Raw genomic sequence first — 21,727 nt, forward strand, 5'->3', positions numbered from 1 at the left:
CCAGGCCTCAGATTATCCGCGTATACCCACTTGGTAAGGTCATCTGTCCTTCCCTGTCACTTTGGCACTGTGTATACAAAAGGGTGATGTTTCTCACTCTCTCTCTGGGGCTGGATCAATCTTATGGTCAAAGAGGCTGGGCACTGAGACTCCTATTTAGGTGTGGGCCTCTCCCCCAGTCTTAGCTATTGTTATTCCATAAGGGTGCTTCCTGGGACCGGAAAGTTGACCAGGCCCTGACACTGGGATAGAGGGCATGAAAAAGACCCTGTTGTCTTATTAACCTCTGTACATCTGTCATGGGCTGTACATCTGTCTCCCCAACCCCACTACCTAGCATTTCAAACACACATTGGATAAACAAAATCATGATAGAGTGTTATTTATCTCTTCTCAAAAATTTACTTGATTCCTTAAAAATGGCACCACTTCAGGAGAAGGTGCTCAGGAATTCTGATGTGTCATGAACGTTTCCTCTCCAAGCCCCCACCCCTATTCCCAGCTACTACCTATGACCCTAAGGGATTGGACACAGCCCCTCTAGCCTCCACAGGCTTTTTGGCAGGGGGTTGTGCTCAGGAGTAGGAGGCAGGTGGGGAGACCTAACAGGGAGAACTTCAAATCCCTCGCCTCCCTATCTGCCCCCAGAAAGTCCAGAAAGGAAGTTTAGGAGGAAACCAAGTCATTTATTATTTCTTGTAGAGGTTGTCTGAGGGAGGAGGGGGCAGGGCTGTAGTATTTACCTGGAAAAGAATAAAGGGACTTTTCAGTGCAATACAGCCTGCTGGGCAGGAAGTGTGTGATTAGGCAGGTTGGTGTTTCCAGTGCTGATTGGGGAAGGACACTGTGAGGTCAGACTGGGCACAGCCTGCAGCCTCTCAGGAGGCAGCCCCATGCTGGGCCCTAGCCCCAGCAGAATCAGTGCCTTATTCTAAGTGTGTGCGAGGCAGGACAGCCCCGTCAGAGCTTCCATTGCCAGGGACACTGCATGTGTGTCCGAGGTCAGTGCCAGGTTTCCAAGTGTCAGGCTCAGCCCCATACCCAGAGCGTGCCTGTGTCCTGTGATGGTGTCCTGCTTGTTTCCTTTGTGCTGGACAAGCCACCTCCTGTGCATGGGAGTGAGTCCATCTTGTTGGTGACAGTCCCGCGGGTCAGTCTTAGTCTGTATCTCTTAGTGTCTGGAGGGTGTGTGTTTGGACTCGGTCTATCCCGCCTCAGCCCCTGCTCCCCCTCCACGCCTCAGCCGGGCCCCAGGGTGCTGATGGTGGTGTAGCTCAGCCTGGACAGGGAAGCGATGGAGGGCGTGGGAGGGTCCTCCTCCGGAAGCGGCCTGGGGCGGGCTCGTGGAGGTCGAGGGCAGCAGCGCACGCACGTGTCGAGACAGGCCTGGCGAAAGCGACGGTGCATGAAACAGTAGACCAGGGGGTTGACGCAGGCCGAGGCGTAGCTCAGCAGGTGGATGAAGGAGATGGGTGCGCCCGAAAGCGCTCGATGCGCTCCGGGGCCATCGAAGGCGCGCCAAGTGTTGGCGCTATAAACGGGCAACCAGCATAGGAAAAAAAGCACAACGATCACCAGCAACATCCGCACCACTCGCTTCTTAGCCAGCAGCTTGGCCTGGATGGGCCGCTGGCCCGACCCCTGCCCGGGGGTGGGCGCGGTCAGCGCCGACAGCTCCAGGGCGGGGCGCGAGCGCGGGAGCTGCACGTAGCAGCCGTCGCCGTCCTCACCTGCCAGCCCCGCCTCCGACCCGCAGTGCCCGTTCGCGTGGGCAGCACCTGAGAACAGAGGGGGGAGGCGAGAGCAGAGGTTGAGTCGTTTCCACTTCGCCCAAGCCTCCTGACGCCCAGGCCCCAGCCTCTCTTGCGTCTCCCCAACCTTGCGTCCCAGCCACTCCAGGCCCCGCCCTGAAAGCCACACCCCCTGGATAGGACCCGCCAGGTCCTGCCCCACCTGGCAGCCCTCTTGGGTTTCCAACTCGGCTCTGGCTATCGGTGTCACTGTCACTGTCAAAGCGAAGCCCTAAGTAGAGCTCGCGGGAGATAAGCCCGTAGGCCACCGCCATGACCACGCCCGGGACGAAGAAGAGCAGCAGCAGCAGCAGCACCGACCTGGGGACAGACACATACCAGTCTCGGACTCTGGCCGGCAGTAACACCCATGGAAGAACCTCCAAGAGCTTTGGGGCGTCCCTGGTAGCGCAAGGGGTTAAGCACCGCACTATGAAGCAATTTGCAGCTTCTGCAGCACGAGTTCGATCCCCGGCCGACCAGGGAGCAACCCACATGGCGCAGCAGACCTCTCCTGTCTCCATGCTGCTCCCTTCAGCAGTGTGTTTCATTCAGTCTACCTGTTCTGTTCCCCACTCTGTCTCTGGGGAATCCTCTCACCCCCCACACCTCTGGCCTGTACCCCAGCCCTAGTATGCATAAAAAAAAACAAAAAAACAAAAAAAAAACTTCTAGGGATAGTGACCAGGTCTCAGAGGTAGGAGAGTAGCCTTTGGGGGTGCTGCTGGGAAGGGCTAGAAACTGGGGAGACGCCCCAAGTAGGAATTCCAAGCTGGTGGTTGCAGGAAGGGAAATGGAGTGGTGATTCTTGGTGCAGCTAGAGGGGTCCGGGGCATGGTCCCAAGCATCGGATGGGGATGGAGAAGGAAAACCCCGGGAACAAGCAATGGGATCCCTCACCAGGTTTGTCGAATCCGCGCACTGGGCCAGCGATGCACGCACTGCAGCACCCGGGGCCCCGCGGGCTGCACGCTGGTGTACACCGGGTAGGGCACCATGAGCAGTCCCGACAGGATCCACGTGGCTACGATCACGCGGGCCGCGTGGGAGCGCGTCTGCCACACGCGCGCCTGCAGAGGCCGGCAGATGGCGCTGTACCGCTCCAGCGCGATGGCCACCAGGCTCAGCGTGGACACACTCACAGACACCCCTACACAGGGGAGAGGAAGGGTTCGGGTAGGCAACTGGCACTACGCATTCACCAGCATGACCCCTCCAACCTCCACTGGGCTGTGCCCCTCCCTGCCCAAGGGCAAGGAGAGGGGCAGGGGGTCGCCTCACCTACCCATGAGGTAGGAAACCGCCTTGCAGACAACCGTGCCAAAGATGAACGTGCCCATGAGGTTGGGCAGAAGGGTGAAGGGCATGCAGGCCACAGCCAGCAGGAGGTCGCTGACCGCCAGGGACAGCAGGAAGGCGTTGGTGACGGTCCTCAGGCGGCGGCTCAGTCCCAGGACGACGATGATGAGCATGTTTCCTCCCACACTCATCAGAAAGATCACTGCATAGAGGGTGATCCTAATGGCCAGCTCCAGCTCTGGGGAGAGAGAGAGGGGGTGGCAGTAGGGGTCTGGCTTCCAATGTCACTTCTCCCCAACCCCACTACCTAGCCAGATCCCCTGCTGCCCAAGAACCCTGCTCCCACCCCCAAACCTCAGTCAGCAAATGGTGAACTTGAATCCTTTATCCTGACACCCTGAGGCTTAGTCAAATTGGCCCAACTCTATCTTTTCTTAAGAAAACCTGTCTCTTGTCAAACTTTGTTTCACATCTATGCTTCTCTTTGCAGCCAAACTTCTTAAAAATATTATCAACAAGCAACTACAAACCAGAGACACACTACCGGGGCGGGGGGACAAGGGGGAGCGGAAGGATTAGGGTCAAAATAAGGGGGGTGCAATTGTATGGGGAATATAACCAAAATGAAAATGATACATTGTGCAGAAATGGAATATGATATAAGAATTATATAAAGTAAAATAGTAAAAAAAAAATATGATTTGCATCTTCTCATTCACTCCTCAATCCACACAGTGCAGTGCCCTGTCCCCCTCACTGTTTGGGCACTGCTTCCTAACTCACTAAGCTGTAACCGCCAAATCATGGTCACGCCTCAGACTTGATTTTCCTGTGTCATCTGATACCGTTGACTACCCACTGCCTATTGAAACAGGTCACATCTTATCCTTATTGTCTAAAACACTCTCGCACACGCAAACCACTTTACCTGCTCTCTACTCTCTGCAGTCCTTTAGCTTGTCATCAGGTTCTCGGAAAACTGACCTCTTTGTCCTCCCACCTCCTTCTTGCATGGGAAGACTCAGTTTCTAGAAGGCATCATGCACACTCGTAATGTGCGTGCTTGCCTTAGTTTCTCAGACTGGAAAGTTCTTCCATGCTCCCTCTAGTAACCACCCGCCACAATAACTGTCCATCACAAACTTGTTTTCTTTAACTGGTAAATATCCATTCATCCATCATCCTTCAGACTCAGAAATGCCTCTGCCAGAGGCCTCTCCGGACACCTCATTTGGAGTTAGTAGCCCTTTCCTCTGACCCACACATGTTCCTTTCACATCTGCTAGAGACCTGGTTATTTTCTGCCTTGTGTTTTAATTATCTCCAAACATTCATTCTCGCTCAACAAACATTTACAGAGTACTCCCTTTATGCCAGACAGTGAGGAAAGAGGTGAGCATGACAAATTCCCCGCCCTCTGAGAGCTCACAGTCTAGAGGGACACTTGGGTATAGAAACAGGTAACTGACATGCAGTGTGATGAGGGGTGAGGCTGAGGAGCACACAGAGTGCAGCAGGAGCACACAGGAAGCACACCTTGCCTTGCTGGGCCAGACAGAGGGCTGCCCCCATTCTCTCTGTCATTGTCTGTTGGAAGATGGATCCATCTTTGGACCTCCAGGTCACACACAGACACAGACAAAATGGAATTGAATTAAACCAAGTCACCCAATCCGTGGCCTCAGAATGAGGAGTCTGGAGGGCAGGGACAGCAACTTCCAGATTGTAGGGAGGGAACTATGGAGCTGCAGCAACTTCTTCCACAGCCCCACACATTGGCTAACTCTTGCCTGAGCCCCCAAATGAAACCATTTTCTCATTACAATAACTGTTATTCAGAAGCTGTTGTGGGCATCGAGTCAGAGTTCCAGGAGATTCCCAAGCTCAGAGCACACAGCAAGTAAGCAGCTGAATCAGAATAGAGGCCAAGGCTCTGGTCTCTAAAATACTTTGCCCGCTTGGTCACTCATCACGCTGCCTCCTTCTCCCAGACAAATCTCACCCCCAGAGCCTTTCTCTCTGTTGTCTCTCACTGCATTTCTCACTGAAATGTTTTGTTTCATTCCCTATGTCCCCCTACTAGACTAGGAGCTTCCTGAGGGCAAGGACACATCTTGTTCCCTAACATATCCCGAGCACTCAACAGAAGGCCTGCATATAGGCGGTGCTAACACACGCTTGTTGATGAATCTCTTTGTCACTCCCCATACAAATGCTTTGCTTTGTCCCTCCTCACTCATCCTTCACCTCTCTGCCTCTCAAGCTCCAGCGTGCACGCTCCTTATTGCAGCTTTTTCTCTGGAGATGCATGTTGGAGGATCTGTGTGTGTGTGTGTGTGTGTGTGTGTGTGTGTGTGACAGGCTGCGATTTTGAATGTATTTTTTTTTTTTTACTGTTATATACAAACCATCTGTGTCTCTTAGAAGCTGGATCCCTCTTCACAGGAAAGTCTTGTGTGACAGTTAGAAGTGTGTGTGATATGTGTGTGCATGCAGGGGAAAATAAAGGACCTATGGAAAGAGGATCCCTATTAGAAAGGTTCTTGAACCCCCCCAAAATGGAGCTGGTGGTCTGTCTTGCACTCTTTGTGTTTCCTTGCCACCACCTCCCTAACCTTTTAACAACCTGGTTTTAATAACTCACTCATGTCCTTCTCTGGATTTTTCTCTTCAGCTAATTCTTGATTCAACAACCACACTGAGTTGGTACAGTATTTTGAAATGTGAAGAGCACGTTTCTTATTGATCTAGGGGATGTTTGCACGCATGCGCCCTTGAACGGGGCTAACTGTGGTGGGGCAGTATCTGAGACCAGGCCTGCTCCGTGACATTCCCACGTCATGGGGTGGGGTCCTGAAAACTGAAGGCCAACACCTCAGTAAAAATGACCAGCTATTTTGATTTTGCTGTTTTACTAGATGTTCCCAGTTATTACCTTATTTCCAGCCACAGTTATCTTACCAAGACTTTGTTGTTGAACAGTTAGGAAATGTGAAAAAGATGAATTAAAAGCAATCTTGGGTGTAGGGATCTGAGGAGAGGGAGGGGGGTGGGTAAAGAGGGGCATGGGAAAGTTTTAGAGCAGCGAAGCTTTTCTGTATGGTACTGTAATGGCAGACAACTCTGATTATACATTTGTCAAAACCCACAGAAGTTACAACACAAGGAGTGAGCCCTAATGTGAACTATAGAATTACAAGTGTTTCAACACTGGCTCATCAATTCTAACAGACATATCACACCAGTGCAAGATGCTAATGACAGAGGAGCTGCTCAGTGTGTGTATGTGTTGGGAGCTCCCTGTACTTTCCACTCTGTCTATAAACCTAAAATTGCTGTAAAAATAGTCTGTAAATTTTTAAAATTTCATAGGCCAAGGCGATCAGAATGAAGGCTTGTGTGTAGACATGTGTGTTTATATGCACACAGGTATGTTTAAGGCAGGCCTGGAGTGAGCTCAGTGTCCTCAGTGACTGAGAACCTGAGCAAGGGTAGAAGAAGGGAGAGGGCCTCTCCCAGGGTACAGCCACTCGTGCCCTGGCTGTGGGCATCAGCTGGTGGGAGCGAGGGAAGAGCAGGCATCAGACCTGGGGTCTCAGGACACCGGGACAGTTCAGTTCTGCTTCTGGGGTCTAGAGAACCTCCATTTGTTCTTTCCAAATGATGGCAGAGAAGGATGAGCACAACACTGGGGTGATGAGACAAAAATCCAGATAATGTGACATAAAACAAAAAACAGGCTTTTCTAAGAAAAGGACTCCACATAGCATTTAGGTGCTGATGCCGCCAGTCTGTCTTCCACTGGTGTGATGGATTCCATCACGCAGATGTCCAGTAACACCTGTGTGTGGTGAGCAGGAGTGCATCCAACTGATGGCGAGTGACAGCTGGGAGAATGGGGGCACCCCAATGTCAGTGGGTGGGAACTGAGGGAGCAGAATAACATGCAAGCATACACAGGTAACATCAGAGTGGGCGCTGGGAAATACTTTGTTCTTCGAGACAGGAAGGGTGAGAGTAACATATATTTCTATGGACACTGTCTGGAGAAGGGTAACAGCTTTGTGTTTATAGGTAACCTCTGATTGAGTGTGGGTTACACTTAGGTTTAGGTAATACCTGAGTAGGTACACTAATGTTTGAACGAGCAAATGTTACTCTGTAGACAGCATCTCATTTTGTAGGTAATGTCTTCAGGAAGCAGGGGTGGCATTCAGAGGTGTGTGTATGAACAGAGGACTCTCCAAGTGGTGATGGTAACAGCTGGGCGAGCGGAAGTAATACAAACTTTGTGGGCAATATCTGTAACTATGGTTAATATCTGGAAAACTGAGCGGCCATGGGTAGTATCTGACTGTGTGTGGATAAAAATAAAATGAAAGTGGGTGTAGCTGATGGATGAGTAACATTTAAACAACTATGGGCAACATTAAAGTGAGGATGGGGTAACATCTGCTTTCTGTGGGTAACATCTGAGTGAACAGGGGTCACCCTCAAGTTTGTGTGGTTTACAGCAGAGTAATGTGGTTAACATCCAAATTTCTACTGCTGTCACTGGTGTGTGGCTGGGTAACAGACTTGTGCGGGGTCATATCTGAGTGAGTGGAGCTAACCGTCTTTGCAGGTCACTTCTGACAGCTTGGGCTACATCCAGATGTGTGAGGGTAACAACATGCAGATGAGTGAGACCAGGTTTGCACCTGTACTCTAAACTCCTTCACATTCTGCTTTGTCAGTGTGCTTCCAGCTACTGACTCTCCCTGATACCCTTGTCTCCCTCCCCCCGCCCACACACACATTCCCCATCAGAAACTAACTTATGCTGCTTCTTCTATTGGTCCTCCACCTCCCCGCCCCTACTCACCCAACGCACGCGAGTGCATGCACACACACACACACACACACACACACATCCTTCCTCAACCCCATGTTCTTTCTGGCACTATCCTATTTTGTTCCTTTTGTCTCTCTCCCTACTGAACTTCTCGATAGTTCTGTCTCTGGCTCAGTTCTCATAAGCCCCTCTCTATGGCTCAGACTTCAGTCTGCCGGAGTCAGGTCTTCATAGTCATAATTCTACCTAAGGACATTTTCTTGAATCTGAAGAATGCCGTTCTGACCTTATCCAATTTATATCAGCAGCATGTGACGTCACCTATCCTACCCTGATTGAAACCTTCCTTTTCCTTGCCTTGTTCCTCTGATGGTTTTGGATGTCCTCCATGCACTCTCATTCTGCTTGGTTTTTAATGTTGGCTTCTTCAGGGGCCTGTCCTCTTTTCTTTTTGTCCCACACAATCTTTGTATGATTTTATCTATTCCCATGACTTCCACTGCCTTATTAAAGTAAAGACCTTTCAAGCCTATATTTCCAGCTCACACCTCTCCCCTAAGCTCCAGATTCCTGGACTCAACAGTTCACTGGCAACCCCACCTAAATATCCCACCAGCACTTAAACTCAGTGGGTTCCAAATTGAATTCATAATCTCCTCTTTTAAGTATCTTTCTATTCCTTTGTTATGATTCCCAACACCAACATCCATCCAAGTATCCAAGCCAGAAACTTGGTTGTCACCCCATGACTTCTTCCCCCTCCGTTTCTAATAAGTCATCAATTCTGTCAACAGGGCCTCTCAAATCTTCTACTTATGTCCATCCCCACAGCCAGTACCTTAGTTAAGCCAATATCATCTTTCACAGGAACCAGCACGAAACTTAATAGCTTTTAAAAAGTATGTCTCCTCACCCTCTTCATCTCTGTTCTCCAATCCATCCTATATACCAAAGAGCAAATCCTGGCAGTACTACCAAACCTTTCAGTAGTTCTCATTGCCCTCAGGATAAAACCCGTAGGCTGGTCTTCATCCTAGGTGTTCATTACTCCTCGCTTTCAGCCCATGTGTCAGGCACTGAAACTGATACACTGAACAAACATGCAGTAGACTTAAAACTCTGGATGCTTAAAACAGAGCTGTTCTGTCTGGAATGCTTTTACAATTTTTTCCCCTTTACTTGGTTGACTCTTCATCAGCTTTTACATTTTTATTCAATTTATACTTCACATCCTAAAGAGGCCAACTTCAGTTCCCAAGGCTAGGCTAGGTTAGAGTGCACCACCCACTTCCCAAAGACCTCAGGAGGCGCTGCCCGCTTAGCTCTGCAGTTCCCTGCTTACTTGTCACTGCCCTCACCCAAGTGTGAGTTCCTATTTAGGAACTCTGTCATTTTTGCTCTATTCACGACCCTGGTGCTTAGAGCAACCTCTGGTTCAATAAGTATTTGGTGAATGAAGCCTCCTAAGTAAGAGTGTATTAACAACTAGTCTGAGAAACAGGCATTCATTTGAGGGGTGAATAAATATTTAAATTATAATTTATTCCCACTTTCCGTTCTTGAACTTGGAATAATTTCCTTTATTATTTAATACTGCTTAATGCTGGTCCCTCTGTTGGACCCACTTCTTCCTTTCCTGCCTTCTGAACCCTGACTTCAAGACCCAACTCCCAGGTGCCCTCTATGAAGTTCTAGGACACCAACTCCTTGAGGAGCCCACAATTGAGACCCCCTGTGGGGCTCCCCACGCCTGCTGTGGTTTTTCCATTGGTGTGGTCCTTCTGCACTTGGCTAAGGACTGATGAGGGTCCAGACTGGGCCTAGCTCATCCCTGAGTCCCCAGCACCCAGCTCAGGGCCAGCAGCAGGTGTCTAATAAAAATTTAAGTGAAAGTAAGGTACAAGAAGGGGGAAATAGAGATCTTGAGTTGGGCTCTCAAAAAAATGCAGGCATTAGCTGATGAGAGGAGTGAAAATCATTTTGGGGACTGGGCAAATGGCGAGGTGGAGAGGGTAAGGGCACCAAGGGGTGGATAGTGAAGGGGGCAGCCAGCTCACAGGAGGTGACCCCTTAAAGGCAGGTTGGAGAGGGAGCTTGGGAGGGACTTGGAGATATTTCTTGGTGGCAAAGAAAAGACCTGAGAAGAATTCCAACAGTGGGATCCTAGGATGAGTGAAAACTCTAGGCAGTCGTCTCCAGTGTCCAGCCTAACTCAGGTTTCAGGGTCTCCTTTGGGAAGACTGGCGTTGGCTGGGTGTGGGGGCACAGGAGAGAATAATGTCAACTTCCCATCGAGGCCTTCCACAGCTCTCCCTCCCTCAACCAGCCCCCTCTTTCCCCAGCCTTCCCTTCCCCTTTGTGGCTGTGAAAGGAGACCCAGAAAGGCTGGCATGAGCAGGTCGTTGTCTACCCACCGCTGTACCTTGGAGGAGACTATGAGTTAGGGGTGAACAGGACCCCTGGGTGTCACCAGGGCGCGGGAGTAAAGGGGTTCTGACCAGGTAGTGTGAAGCCGGGATGGAGTTGTGGGAGCTGCGGGGGACAGACGTGTCAGGGAGACAGGGAGCACTGTGAAGGGGTAGTGTGGGCGTCTGGGAGGCAATGTAGAGGCTGGGGAGGGGGGGAGCATCTATTACTGTTTTTGGGTGCGGTGAGAAGGCGCTCGTGGAAGGGGCTTAGGGAGGCACCCACCTCGCGTTCCAGCTCCGCGGATGCGGGGAGGCTCACAGCTGAGGTTGCCGGTCCCGCTGCTGTTGAGGAGCGGCCCCCGGGGCGGCACAGGGGAGCCCCGGGCCCGGGTCCGGTTGGCGATCCCAGCCAGCTCCGGTTCAGCTTGGGCAGCTCCATGGCCCCTGCCCAGCCCGCCGCCTCTCAGCTCGGCCGGGCGGGCTCCGGCTGCGGCTCCACCTGCTCCCGCTGCGGTCCGGGCGGGGGCTCCCGCGCGGCCTGGCCCCGCCCCTAACCTGGGCGCGGGCCCCCCCACGCCTCCCGCGCCCGCCCAGCTGGGGCGCGCGCCCCGCCCCGGCTCGGGGCTCCGCGCCCGCGCCAGGTGGCCGCTGGCCCCGGCGTCCCGGGGTCCCGGCTGAGCGCCCCGATGAGAGGTGGTCCCCGGGCTCGCCGCTCCTGGATCTCTCTAGATCTCACTCCCTTAGATATTTTCTTCCCGCCCAGTCCCCTTCACCACCGTTCAGATTGCAGGGAATTCTTGGGGGGTGGGGGGCTGGCATTCGGGGTGGCTGGCAAGGTGCGAGGCGCAAGATTGCGGGGGCAGGGCGGGGGGGGGTGTGCTATCATCTTTCCTGGGGAGTCAGGGCGCGAATGGGTGGCGGCTGAGGCCGGGGGCACGCGCGGGATCCCCGGGTACCCCACTGCGCCGCAGCGGCCACAGCGCCCCGGGCACCGCTGCCACCGTAGTTGGCTGCGGCAGCTGGTCGGGGCCGGCTGCCCCCAGGCTCCGATCTCCGGGGAGCGCTGGCAGGGGAACCGGCTGCCTGGGGGAAGAGTTACTGGGGCGTCAAGGGCGTCCGGAGTGGCAAGGGCTGCTGCGGTATCAGGGAGAACTGCCTGGGACACGCGGTGGGGCGGTGGGACGCGGGCGGGGGTGGCACTCCAGGGCCGGCCCGCGCGGGCATGAGTGGCCGCTTGGCCCGTGGTCTCCAGGCAGCGCCCACTATCACCCGGCACGCTGGCGCGCGCTGTTTGCTCTTGGGCAGGTGGAGCAGCTCGAGTGCGGAGTCAGGTTCCCACGGGAGGGGGTCAAAGCGGGGCTACATCACTGGGGTGCACTGAAGACAAAGGTGAAGGGGGCATGTGTAGGACGGAGGAGGGTTCAGCTTCTTGGGCAGGACTTACCTCTCCTAGCATTTCAGTCCTCTGACTATGCATTCTCCTCCATTCCTAAGAAACTCCAGTGTGACCTGGAATTCTATTCTTTGGTCCCCAGACTAGCGGTGAGAGGTAGGGGAGATTACACTGAGATTGAGATTTGATTTATGGGGACTCAGAAAGCCCTATCCAATCAGTCATTTGGAGAGACCCGGGTCCAGAAAGCTCTGAGTTTATAGGAACTGGGGCATTGAAGGAGGATCTCAGCCTGAGGTGGGTGGGGAATTCCTCCCCTGCTCCCCACCCCACCCCACCCCACTCCACTCCAGCAGGAGCTGGCTCCTGGCACCGCCTGCCTTCCCCATCAGAGTCCTGACCGGAGGAGAGTGATTTGCTATTTGCTCAGTTCCAGCACAGGTGGGGCGTCAGATAACCTGCTAGACTTTTCCCACATTGGATGATGGTAGGGTGTGGGGGCTGGGGAGCAGAAGAAACATGGGGGAGTGAGAAGTGGAAATAGGAGAAGTAGACAGGCATTCACTTATTCAGCAAAGTATGTGCCAGGTATAGGGCTGTGCACCAGCCATCGATGCAGTCTGTGCCTGAGCAGCTCCCACTCTAGTGGGGAAAATGACAGGTAAGCCAATGATGACAACAGGGGGTCGTCAGTGCAGCCCCCGAGATGTACAAATCAGAAATTTTGGAATCATCTTGGCAACCTTACTCCCCTATACTCCTCCATCCCTGTGGTGGAGGCTGTGACAGAAAGCCCAGACTCCTCAGAAAGGAAGGATTTATTCTCCTGCTGCTGAGAGTGCTGCTGGAAGACAGCCCTGGACTGTCAGCCCCTCTGGGAGTTGCCTGAGCTGAAGAAAGCCAGCTCATCCAAGGTCATGTTCCCTTTCTGGGGCATCCTGTATCCAGTGACTAATCATACAGAGGCATATAGGTTTAGCCTCCTCACCCCCACAGAGGACAATTCTGAAAGATGTTCACAGTTCATCAGGTTGACTGAAGCTCTTGTTGGAGCTGAATTACCGTTCAGCTTCTCCCGTCACCCAATCCTACTTTTATCCCCTTTCTCTTTGTTTGACTGCTAGAGCACTGCTTACTAAACACCCTACACAGTGATCTCTGTTGTTGTAGAGTCTGCTTCCTGGGGAATGTATCTTCTCACTCCTGTCTTCAATCAATCACAAAGCCCTGTTGATTTTAGCTATTGAGTGTTCCTTGAATCTGCTTGTATCTCCAGTGACATTGCCCCATGGTCTCCTGCACTACCACACTTATACGTGGTTGACCACATTTAACTGATGCTTCCTTCCACCTGCCCTCCACCCTATAGCCAGAGTGATCTGTTCAAAATACACAAATCTGATCTTGCCTCTCTTCTGACATTTTCCTTGGGGACAGAGAAAACCTTTTACCAGACTCTATGTGGCCTGCATGGGCCTACTGATCTTGGGTTCTTGTTCTCACACTGACCTGCCTCTAGTCCATTTTTGGGCTATCTGTCCTCCAGTTACATGACTTTTTCACTTGCTCTCTGGAAGCTTTCCTTCTTTATCAAATGAAGGTCTATATTCCTTATGATCTCAGCTCAAGGTCTCAACATTTCTCTAGGATTTTTTTTTTTTACTTCCCCTCTCATGGTAAGCAGAATTATAAGATGACCCCCAGGAAGCTTCCTCTTGTCCCATCTCCTTCTTTGAGGGTGGGTGGAACCTGTAAACATGATGATTGTGTATATGGCAAAAGGGATTTTGCAGATATAATGAAGTTTACTAACCAGCAGACCTCAAGATAGGTTATTCCACTAGCCCTAATCAAATCATGAGTCCTTTAAGAGACAAGTTTTCTCTGGTTGGTAACAAAAGAGGAAGTCAGAGAAATTTGAAGTATAAGGATTGACACACTGTGGCCACTTTGAGGAGGGCACAGAGTGACTGCTACCTGAGATCAGTCTCTTGCTGGCAGACAGCAAGAAAGTGGGGGCTTTAATCCTATAACCTCTGCTAGTGAAAAGAATGAGCTTGGAGATTTCCCAAGAACCTCCAGAAGAGGATTTAGTCTGGCTGACACCTTAACTTCAACCTGATGGAATCCAGAGCAAAGAACCCAGTCTTCTGGACACATCTGCGGTCCATCAAACTCATGGCGATTTATTATGGTAGCCATAGAAAAACTGACACACCTCTCATCTCAGAAGGTAGCAAATGCAGATGCTTGTAAACTATGCAAGGAAGAAGTGGAAGCACTGGCTATTTGCTAAGGTTTAGAAAGATTTGGAGAAATTGCAGGGGCTGCTGGTAGAGAGAGCAACTTGAGAACAACTTGGTTGGGCTAATGGGACCATCCATTAGGTGAGAATTGACAGTGGCTTGAACTAAAGTCATGGAAGCTGTGGAGAAGATGGACCCAAGAGCTCTTTAAGAGGTAGAGAGACAGAATCGAGAGACCTTTTGTATGTGCAGGATGAGGGAGAAGGATGTGATTAAACTGAACAAGCTTTCTGGTAACTGGATGGGAATCCTTTGATGAAAAGGGTTTCAAGCATATTACCTTTAACCTTGACAAATAGCTATATATTTAGGTCCAATATTATTGATCACTATTTTAGATGGGAAAAAAAAACAAAACTGTGGCTCAGAGAAAATGTAAGTAACTTGCCCAAAGCCACAAAACTATTAGGTGCAAAAAAAAAAAACACTATTTAAAGCCAGCAATTTGGGAAATCAGAATTCAGGTGCTCAAACTATACTGCTCTCATCTTTATCTCAATATTTTCTTCAAAAATTTTTGACTCATAAAATCTCTAATTTCATCACACACACACACACACACACACACACACACACACACACACACCATCTTTCAGTCATAATAAATAACCTCCTACTTCAGAGAGAAAATAGTAACTATCAGACAGCAACTCCTACCAGTGAATCTGTTCCATTCTGGACACTTTAAGTTTCACATGCTTGTTAGAGATCTAGGTAGGAATTCCCAGAGGAAGCTGAATACAGGTGGCATAGGAAGGGTTCAAACCATAGCGTCAACGAGAGAGTGTTAAATAAGAAGACATCAAGAACCTGGTCAGAAGCCTGGAAATAAAAAAGAACCAGTATTTAAAGGCTGGATAGAGGAAGACCAGTCCGCAGAAGAGACCAAGAGGAGCAGACAGAGAGGTGGGAGGAGAACGGAGGGAGCAGGCATCATACAAAAGAAAGGAGGAGATTTTCTAGAAGAAAATGCTGAGCCTGATTCCACTCCTGCTCCGGGACCAAGAAAAACAAGGACTGAGAAATGTGCTCTGCGCTCAGTGACTGGGACATCCGTGGCAGGCTGGGGAGGAGCCATTTTGGTGAGGCTGTAGAGGCAGAAAACAGAGTGGGGGTGCTGGCGAGTGGGATGGGAGAAAGTGAGAAGGGAGGAAGGTATGGGTTCCCTAGCACGTGATGGAGGCCACTAACTCTTGATGGGAGTAGAGATTCAGTTGTCAGAGGAAGTGGATATAAGAGAATACATGTGTATGTGAAAAGAAGTCATGGCTGGCAGATAACAACTCTACTCCTAGGCTTGTTTGCAGCTACATGTGGTTTTATGACTGCATTCTAGGCAGTGGTTACAGGTGGACATGAGACCTGCAGCTTCCAGAACATCCAGATCAAGATCTTCAAGGATAGGCGTGGACTCTTCCTCACTGCCTGTCTCTGCAGGCTGAATGTGGATGTTAGGGTAAGCCATTCTCAGGCGTGCAGTGAGGGTAACACACCAGGGGTGGCAGAGTGACAAATGCAAGAATTGGTGTCTACTATGCTCTTGACCCATTTCACCACTCCAGGTTCTGTGTGACAAAGAAACTATCTTAAGGCTCTACAACTTTCTCTTTCTTGTCATAGCCACTTGACCTGTATCTTAGTTAAGACAGTAGGTGTGTAGATTTGTTGGGGAGCTGGTGCCTGATAGTTTCTATTTTCTCTATGAAATTTGAAGATCTGGTTACAGTGAGTGGTGGTGGTGGAGTATGTGTGTGCGTGTGAGATGGAAATTTTAGGAGTCAATGTGGTGTAAGAAAACTGTATATAATGGGGAAAGGAATGTGGGGACCAGCAGAATGTAGTAAGATAATCAGGGAAGTATTGGAGATGCACTTATGAGCTGGTAACCAGGAATTTCTGATGGTATCAGTTTCGCCAGCAGAGCTCAGAGAGTGAGATGCAAGCAAGTAGAGTATTGATGGTTCAGATCCTCCAAAGCTGTGATTTTACTAGGTGGGTGGGATGGAAAAACAAATGGACAAGCGAAAAATAATGAGCCTTGAAATTTCAGCTGAATGTGGAAAAGACAGAACTCAAAGGTGGTAGATGACAAATTCTAAAGTAAGTCGAAGGTAGGCTTCAGAAGATTGATAAAGGTCAGCAGTGAGAAAGGGGAGAGAGTAAAATGCAAATAATGTGGGAGTGTCAAGGAACAGGGGTCTATTTAGAGTGAAGCAGCATTGGTGGGTGCAGGGGACCCCAATTATGTGTACAAGGATTGGGAGAGAATAAGAAGCCACCCTGTCTGCCTAGGATGTGCTGCCCAGGAGACTGCTGGTTTTAGTTAACACAGCAAGGGGGAGAAGTCAAGGAGGTAAGAGTTCACAGCCCCGGCTCTCAGAGACATTGTCCTCACTCCACAGGTCTGGGTTAGGTGCCTCTCCTGGGTACTTCTGGAACACCTGATGCCTCTGGTACAGCCATTTTTATAATTATACATCTTGTCATTGTCCTTTTACTTGTCTGTGTTCCAAGGTCTGGTTTCTTTTCTCAAACGGTTTCTCAAACCACTCTCCCCACTGTTCTCATTACTTATTTTCTGTTTTTTCTTTGTGCTCAAGGAAACTGAAGTGCATAGAGTTTCACGGTGCATCTTCAGGATTCATCACCCTTTACCTTGCTCATCTCCCCTCTGACTAAACTCAGATGGACAATGGGCAGCAAGGGCCAAGAGTCGGTGCGTATAGATTGTTTCCAGAAGATGATTGCAAAGAAGAAAAAAACCCACAATTTGTAAATACAGTGGCGAAGGGGGTACTGTGAACAGAGGAGGGGATGGAAATGTAGTGCTGGGAGGGTCAAAGCTTTCTTCTCAAAGGAAATTCCATCTGTGCCAGGGATTAAATTACCATTTGGAGAGAGTAGGATTGCTTAGGGCGACAGGGGTGGACTTCTATCACAGCAGGGAGGGGTGCAAAGTCAGTGTGGACAACCAGAGGAGAGAGGCCTGGATCCTAGTTTCAGGTCATATTAGAAATCTACAAGGTCAAGGAAGCAAGTGCAATATGTTCTGAATTAGGGCAGAGCTTAATGCTGAGGGAAGCAGCCTTCTTTTTTTCTTTTTAAAGATTTATTTATTTATGCATACAAGAACTGGGGTACAGGCCAGAGGTGTGGGGAGGGGGGAGGTGAGAGGCCCACCAGAGACAGAGTGGGGAACAGAACAGGAGCATCTACTGAAATATACTGCCAAGGGGAACAGCGGGCGAGTCAGGAGAGGTCTGCTGTGCCATGTGGGCATCTCCCCAGCGGGGATCTAACTCCTGCTGCAGTAACTGCGGACAGCCTCATAGGTTGAGTCTTAACCCCTTGCCCCACCAGGGAGGCCCAGAAGCTTCCTTCTTGACTCAAGCCTTGGCCTGCCAGTGGGGTGTGTGTGTGTACGTGATGTCTGAATTTTGGAAAGGGCTGTCAGCTTGCCTAGTTTGACTCTTTTGGCTAGAACAACTTACCTTACCCTGGGGAAATCTCAGTCACCCATGCTACTGCCCCAGGTGTGAGCATATGATCCTTCTTTCAATATTCTATATCACCATTGAGATAAGTGGGGAACATTTAAACAACACTTTGGTAAATGTTCAGGGGAAGCAACTAAGAGAGGCGAGTGGATCGCCTCTAAAACACAGCCAGATAACCTGCTTCACAGGCTACTGTTTATTCTACTGCTTGCAGGGGTGTGAGGGCCCTGGAATAAGCTCCTCCTTTGGCCCCCAGTTCTGCTGCACACACTTGCAGTGGAGATCCAGCACTAGGAGAGAGACCAGTCACAGTCCAGACCTTGAAATGTCCACTCGCCCACTGGCTCAGCCTCTGCTTCTGGGTTGTGATTAGCATCTTCCTGCATCTTCTTGTATCTTTCAAGCCCTCTGTTCTCTGCATTTCTATGATGCGCAGATACGCGCCTGTGCGGAGCTACTGCCCACACACTCCATGCCCATGGAGGAGGCCCTTCTCTTGGGATAATTAAACAAAGAGGGAGTGGGCTGAGAAGACAGATGGGCTGGAGCCAGAGCAGGCAGGCATGTCAGGGAGAACTAAGTAACCAGGGAAAAGATTGGCCTTCCAGACCCCAGGCTTGTGCCGGGGATAGCAGAGGCACACTGCAGGAGCTGGCCCCACTGCGTGTTCCCTACACTTGGCTCCAGAGATGGCCTCTCACAGGTAAGGCCTGGACCTCCCAGGTCAGGACCTCACTTGAAGCTAAAGGAACCATGGAAAACTCACTCAGGAAGTGGCCAGGAGGGGACCTCCACCAACACGTCCGAGTTCCTGCCTGGGACCGATGGGGCCTGCTGGTGAAGGGCAAGACTGAAGACAGGAGGCCAACAGACTGAAACTGAAAGCAATGACAGACACAGACAGGCCCCATGTGTCCTAGAGTGGAAAACACAAGACTTTTGCAAGCTGTGAGGGAGATGAGTCCTTTGTGCACCCACCCATCCAAGGTGCTGCCCCTGCACGGCTCCTTCAGACTGATTTGACATGACTGCCTGTGTAATGTCCCTGAGCATCACCACTGTGGCATTGTAGTTTTTGTGAAAAAACCCAAGCAGAGGTTTCCACAAACCAGGAGAAAACACGATCCCCGAGCATCATTTCCTGTCCCTAATATTCCATTTCTCCCCCCACCCCACCTGGTAATTCTTGCTTTACAAGGCAATGAAATCCTGAGGCCTGGGGAGGGAGAGAGAGGGAAGGGAGGCCCTGCGCCCTCTGCTGGCCAGGTCTGGCATTGCCAGGAGGGCCCCCAGGCCCCAGGTTCTGCCTGGCCAGACAACTGACACCCTAAGGACCATGAAGGTGCAATCCACAGCGGCTGAGGGGTCAGGGTAACGGTGGTATCCACTACTCATTATTAAGCACTTTCTATCTTTTGGACACTTTCCTGTCATGATCTAATTTACATTTTATTTTTCAACAGCCCTGAAAGATTTTGTGGGAGGTCTGGAGTCCTCCACTAATAAGAGCTCTATTTCAGAACTAAAATCTGTCTCTCACTGGCTCCAAGCTCTTTCTTCTGTCATGCTTTTAGTCCAGCCATGACTGTGACCTCACTGTAACCCAGTGTGACCATTCATCTCTGATCTGAGCCTGAAGCCGAGCCCTAGTTCAGGGTGGAATCCACCCACCTTGCCACCTGCTTCTGGCTCCTTGGAGTTGAACTGTTCTTCTCCCTATGAATCTGTTTTGCTCCCAAACTTGGTGCTTTATTCCCATCTGTCTTCCTGGTGAGCAGCCAAATCCTCCTAAAGACAAGGGTGAGGTGGGGTGGGTGGGTCAAAGAAGCTTCTGTGGGGGAGGAACTAAATGGGAGACGTGTACCGCTCCACTCCTAGCCAGGGGAGGTGTCCTGAGGTGCGTGACCCAGGGAGAAGCGGGTGAGGCCCCAGGTTCTGTAGGAGGGAGATGAGCTAAACCAGATGCAGCTGGGCCCTCTGCAGAAGAGCCCTTTAAGAGTTCTTGACACCGCAGTGGAAATCCAAGCTCCTGCCCTCTTCCCACAGCTGCATGTGTTGCAGGCCAGAGGCTGGAATTGGCATCTCCTCCCCAGAGCAGTGGGTGGTCTCTGGTCTTTGGCTGCAGCCCTGAGATCACACTTCAGCACACTGGCAAACTTGCTGGTGATTCACAAATTTTGCTCTGCATGACTGGCTCCTTCTTCCCTGGTTACCGCTGTTTCTGCTTGTAGCAATTATTCTCAAGAAAGGAAAGAGCTTGGCCTTGGCCTAAAGCTGAGATGTCTCTTTCCTTATCTCCCTTAAAAAACAAAAACAAAACAGTAAGGCAGACCCAGATTTCATTCTATGTGATTTAGAAGCCTTGTGATACTGGGCTAGTGATCTGATCTCCCAGAGTCTTGGTTTCCTCATTTTGAAATGGGGCTGGTAATAGCATCTTTCTCATATAGTTGTAAGGACTGATTGAGACAACGCACTTAGTGTGGGACTGGGCACAGTCAGCTTTTCAACAAAATGAATCTACTATTTTTAGTTGCTCTGTGGGTTTCAGTTTCATGATGTGAGAAAATGAGCATAATTTAAACTTCTTAACACTCTTATAAGAGGTAAGGAATAATGTATATAAGCAGTTATGAATGATTCCATTACAGAGTATAAAAAAATGGACATTTTTCTGATTCTCTGAATCAGACAATTCTCATCTAAGCTTTTAACCACCTACCCTACACAAGATTTAATATCAAGCGTTTTGTGGCTTTCTTTTCATTTTCTCTCCCCATAATTTAGGGTCCTGCAAAAGTCTCTGAGTTTTCTGCACCAGACAGAATCCCTGGAGCAGGGAAAGGCCTCCAGCTTCCAGACCCAGACCAGGCTGGTTATGGGGGTCTGCATTTTGGTCAAGCCGGTGATTCCCCTAGGTGGCGCTGTTCCGAGTTTCCAGGGCAGGGTGATCTTTCTCCAGCTTCTAGAAATTCAATTCTTGTTTCTTATTCTGGGACCCCTGTAAAAGGGGGACCTGGGCTCCATTCCCCTCCAGAATAGGGGAGAAGTTGATAGGTAGAATTTTGGCTCCCATTACCTTTTCCCTCTGGTATTATTTCTCTTATTATGGCAAAAGTGACACTGCAGATGTAATTAGTTTCTAATCCTCTGATCTTAAAATAGGGAAATAATCCTGGATTATCTGGATGCATCGAATCTAATCATGGGAGCCCTGAAGAGCAAGATCTTTCTCAGCCTTGTAGCAGGAGGGGAAGTAAGAAATTTGAAGAACGAAAACAGTTGAGGGTGCCCCTGTTGGCTTAAAGATGACGGGGTGCTCTGTTGAGGAAACAAGGACCTCAGTCCTACAACCAAAAGAAATTGAATTCTTCCAGCAACACGAATAATCTTGGAAGCTGACTCTTCCTCAGAGACTCCACATAAGAGCCCAGCCCAGCTGACACCTTGATTGTGGCCTTGCGAGGTCCTGGACAGAGGACATGATTTCTGTCTCACTGAAATGTGAGATAGTAAGTGGGTGCTATTTTAAGCTATTGAATTTGTGGTTATATGTCACAGCAGCCAAAATAAAACAATAACAACAGCAACAATAGTGATAAACCAATATAATGCTCAGGCCTGTGACCCAGTCTCTTCATAATGTTGGGGAATTTCCTCTCCTCAGGTCCAGAAGCTTCTGCTTCTTCAACTCAGCCCTCACAGCCAATCAGGAACAAGTTAACCCTGGGTGAACTATTTGTGGGAACCTAGAAGCCCTGGTTTTCACAAAGGGCAGAGAGTTTCAGAAAATTTCTGGTTTTGACCCTGCAGTTCAAAAAGGTTTACATCTAGGGGAAACAATGAGTTAGGTACTTTCTTATGATGAGGGGAGGGAGAAAATAACAGAACCCAAATGAATATCTCAAAAAAGTTTCCTGCCACATGTGTAAGTACTTATCCTTCTTTGGACTAAAATATTATTGCAATGATGATGATCATTGTTTTAGTTCCTTCTTCCCACCCTAAGTATCCAGCTTGATTCCAAAATGCAAAAATATGTTCTGCACAGTGATGGAAATCCCTCCACAGCTAGAGGACACCAGCATGGAATCACTCACATGAAATGTGTCTTCTGGTGTGGTGACCCCACCAGGAGGAATATGTTCTCCTTACCCTCGAACAAAAGAGGCAGGGCAAGAGGTGCAGCTTGCCCCAGGA

At 50.0% G+C, this 21,727-nt stretch overlaps 1 protein-coding gene across 1 annotated transcript; it reads right to left on the reverse strand.

Annotated features, from left to right (window-relative positions):
* Nucleotides 1-675: 675 nt before the first annotated feature.
* CCKBR (cholecystokinin B receptor) lies at nucleotides 676-10,784 on the reverse strand. The gene is given in 6 exon segments (XM_037522799.2): nucleotides 676-1,778; nucleotides 1,954-2,111; nucleotides 2,691-2,940; nucleotides 3,076-3,327; nucleotides 10,615-10,686; nucleotides 10,689-10,784. Coding segments are annotated over 6 exon segments (1,353 nt in total). The 5' UTR covers nucleotides 10,771-10,784; the 3' UTR covers nucleotides 676-1,239.
* Between the last annotated feature and the right edge of the window lie 10,943 nt (nucleotides 10,785-21,727).

Source organism: Talpa occidentalis, unplaced genomic scaffold, assembly GCF_014898055.3.
Source record: "Talpa occidentalis isolate TD23 unplaced genomic scaffold, MPIMG_talOcc4v2.1 talOcc4.3, whole genome shotgun sequence".
NCBI classification, from domain to species: domain Eukaryota; kingdom Metazoa; phylum Chordata; class Mammalia; order Eulipotyphla; family Talpidae; genus Talpa; species Talpa occidentalis.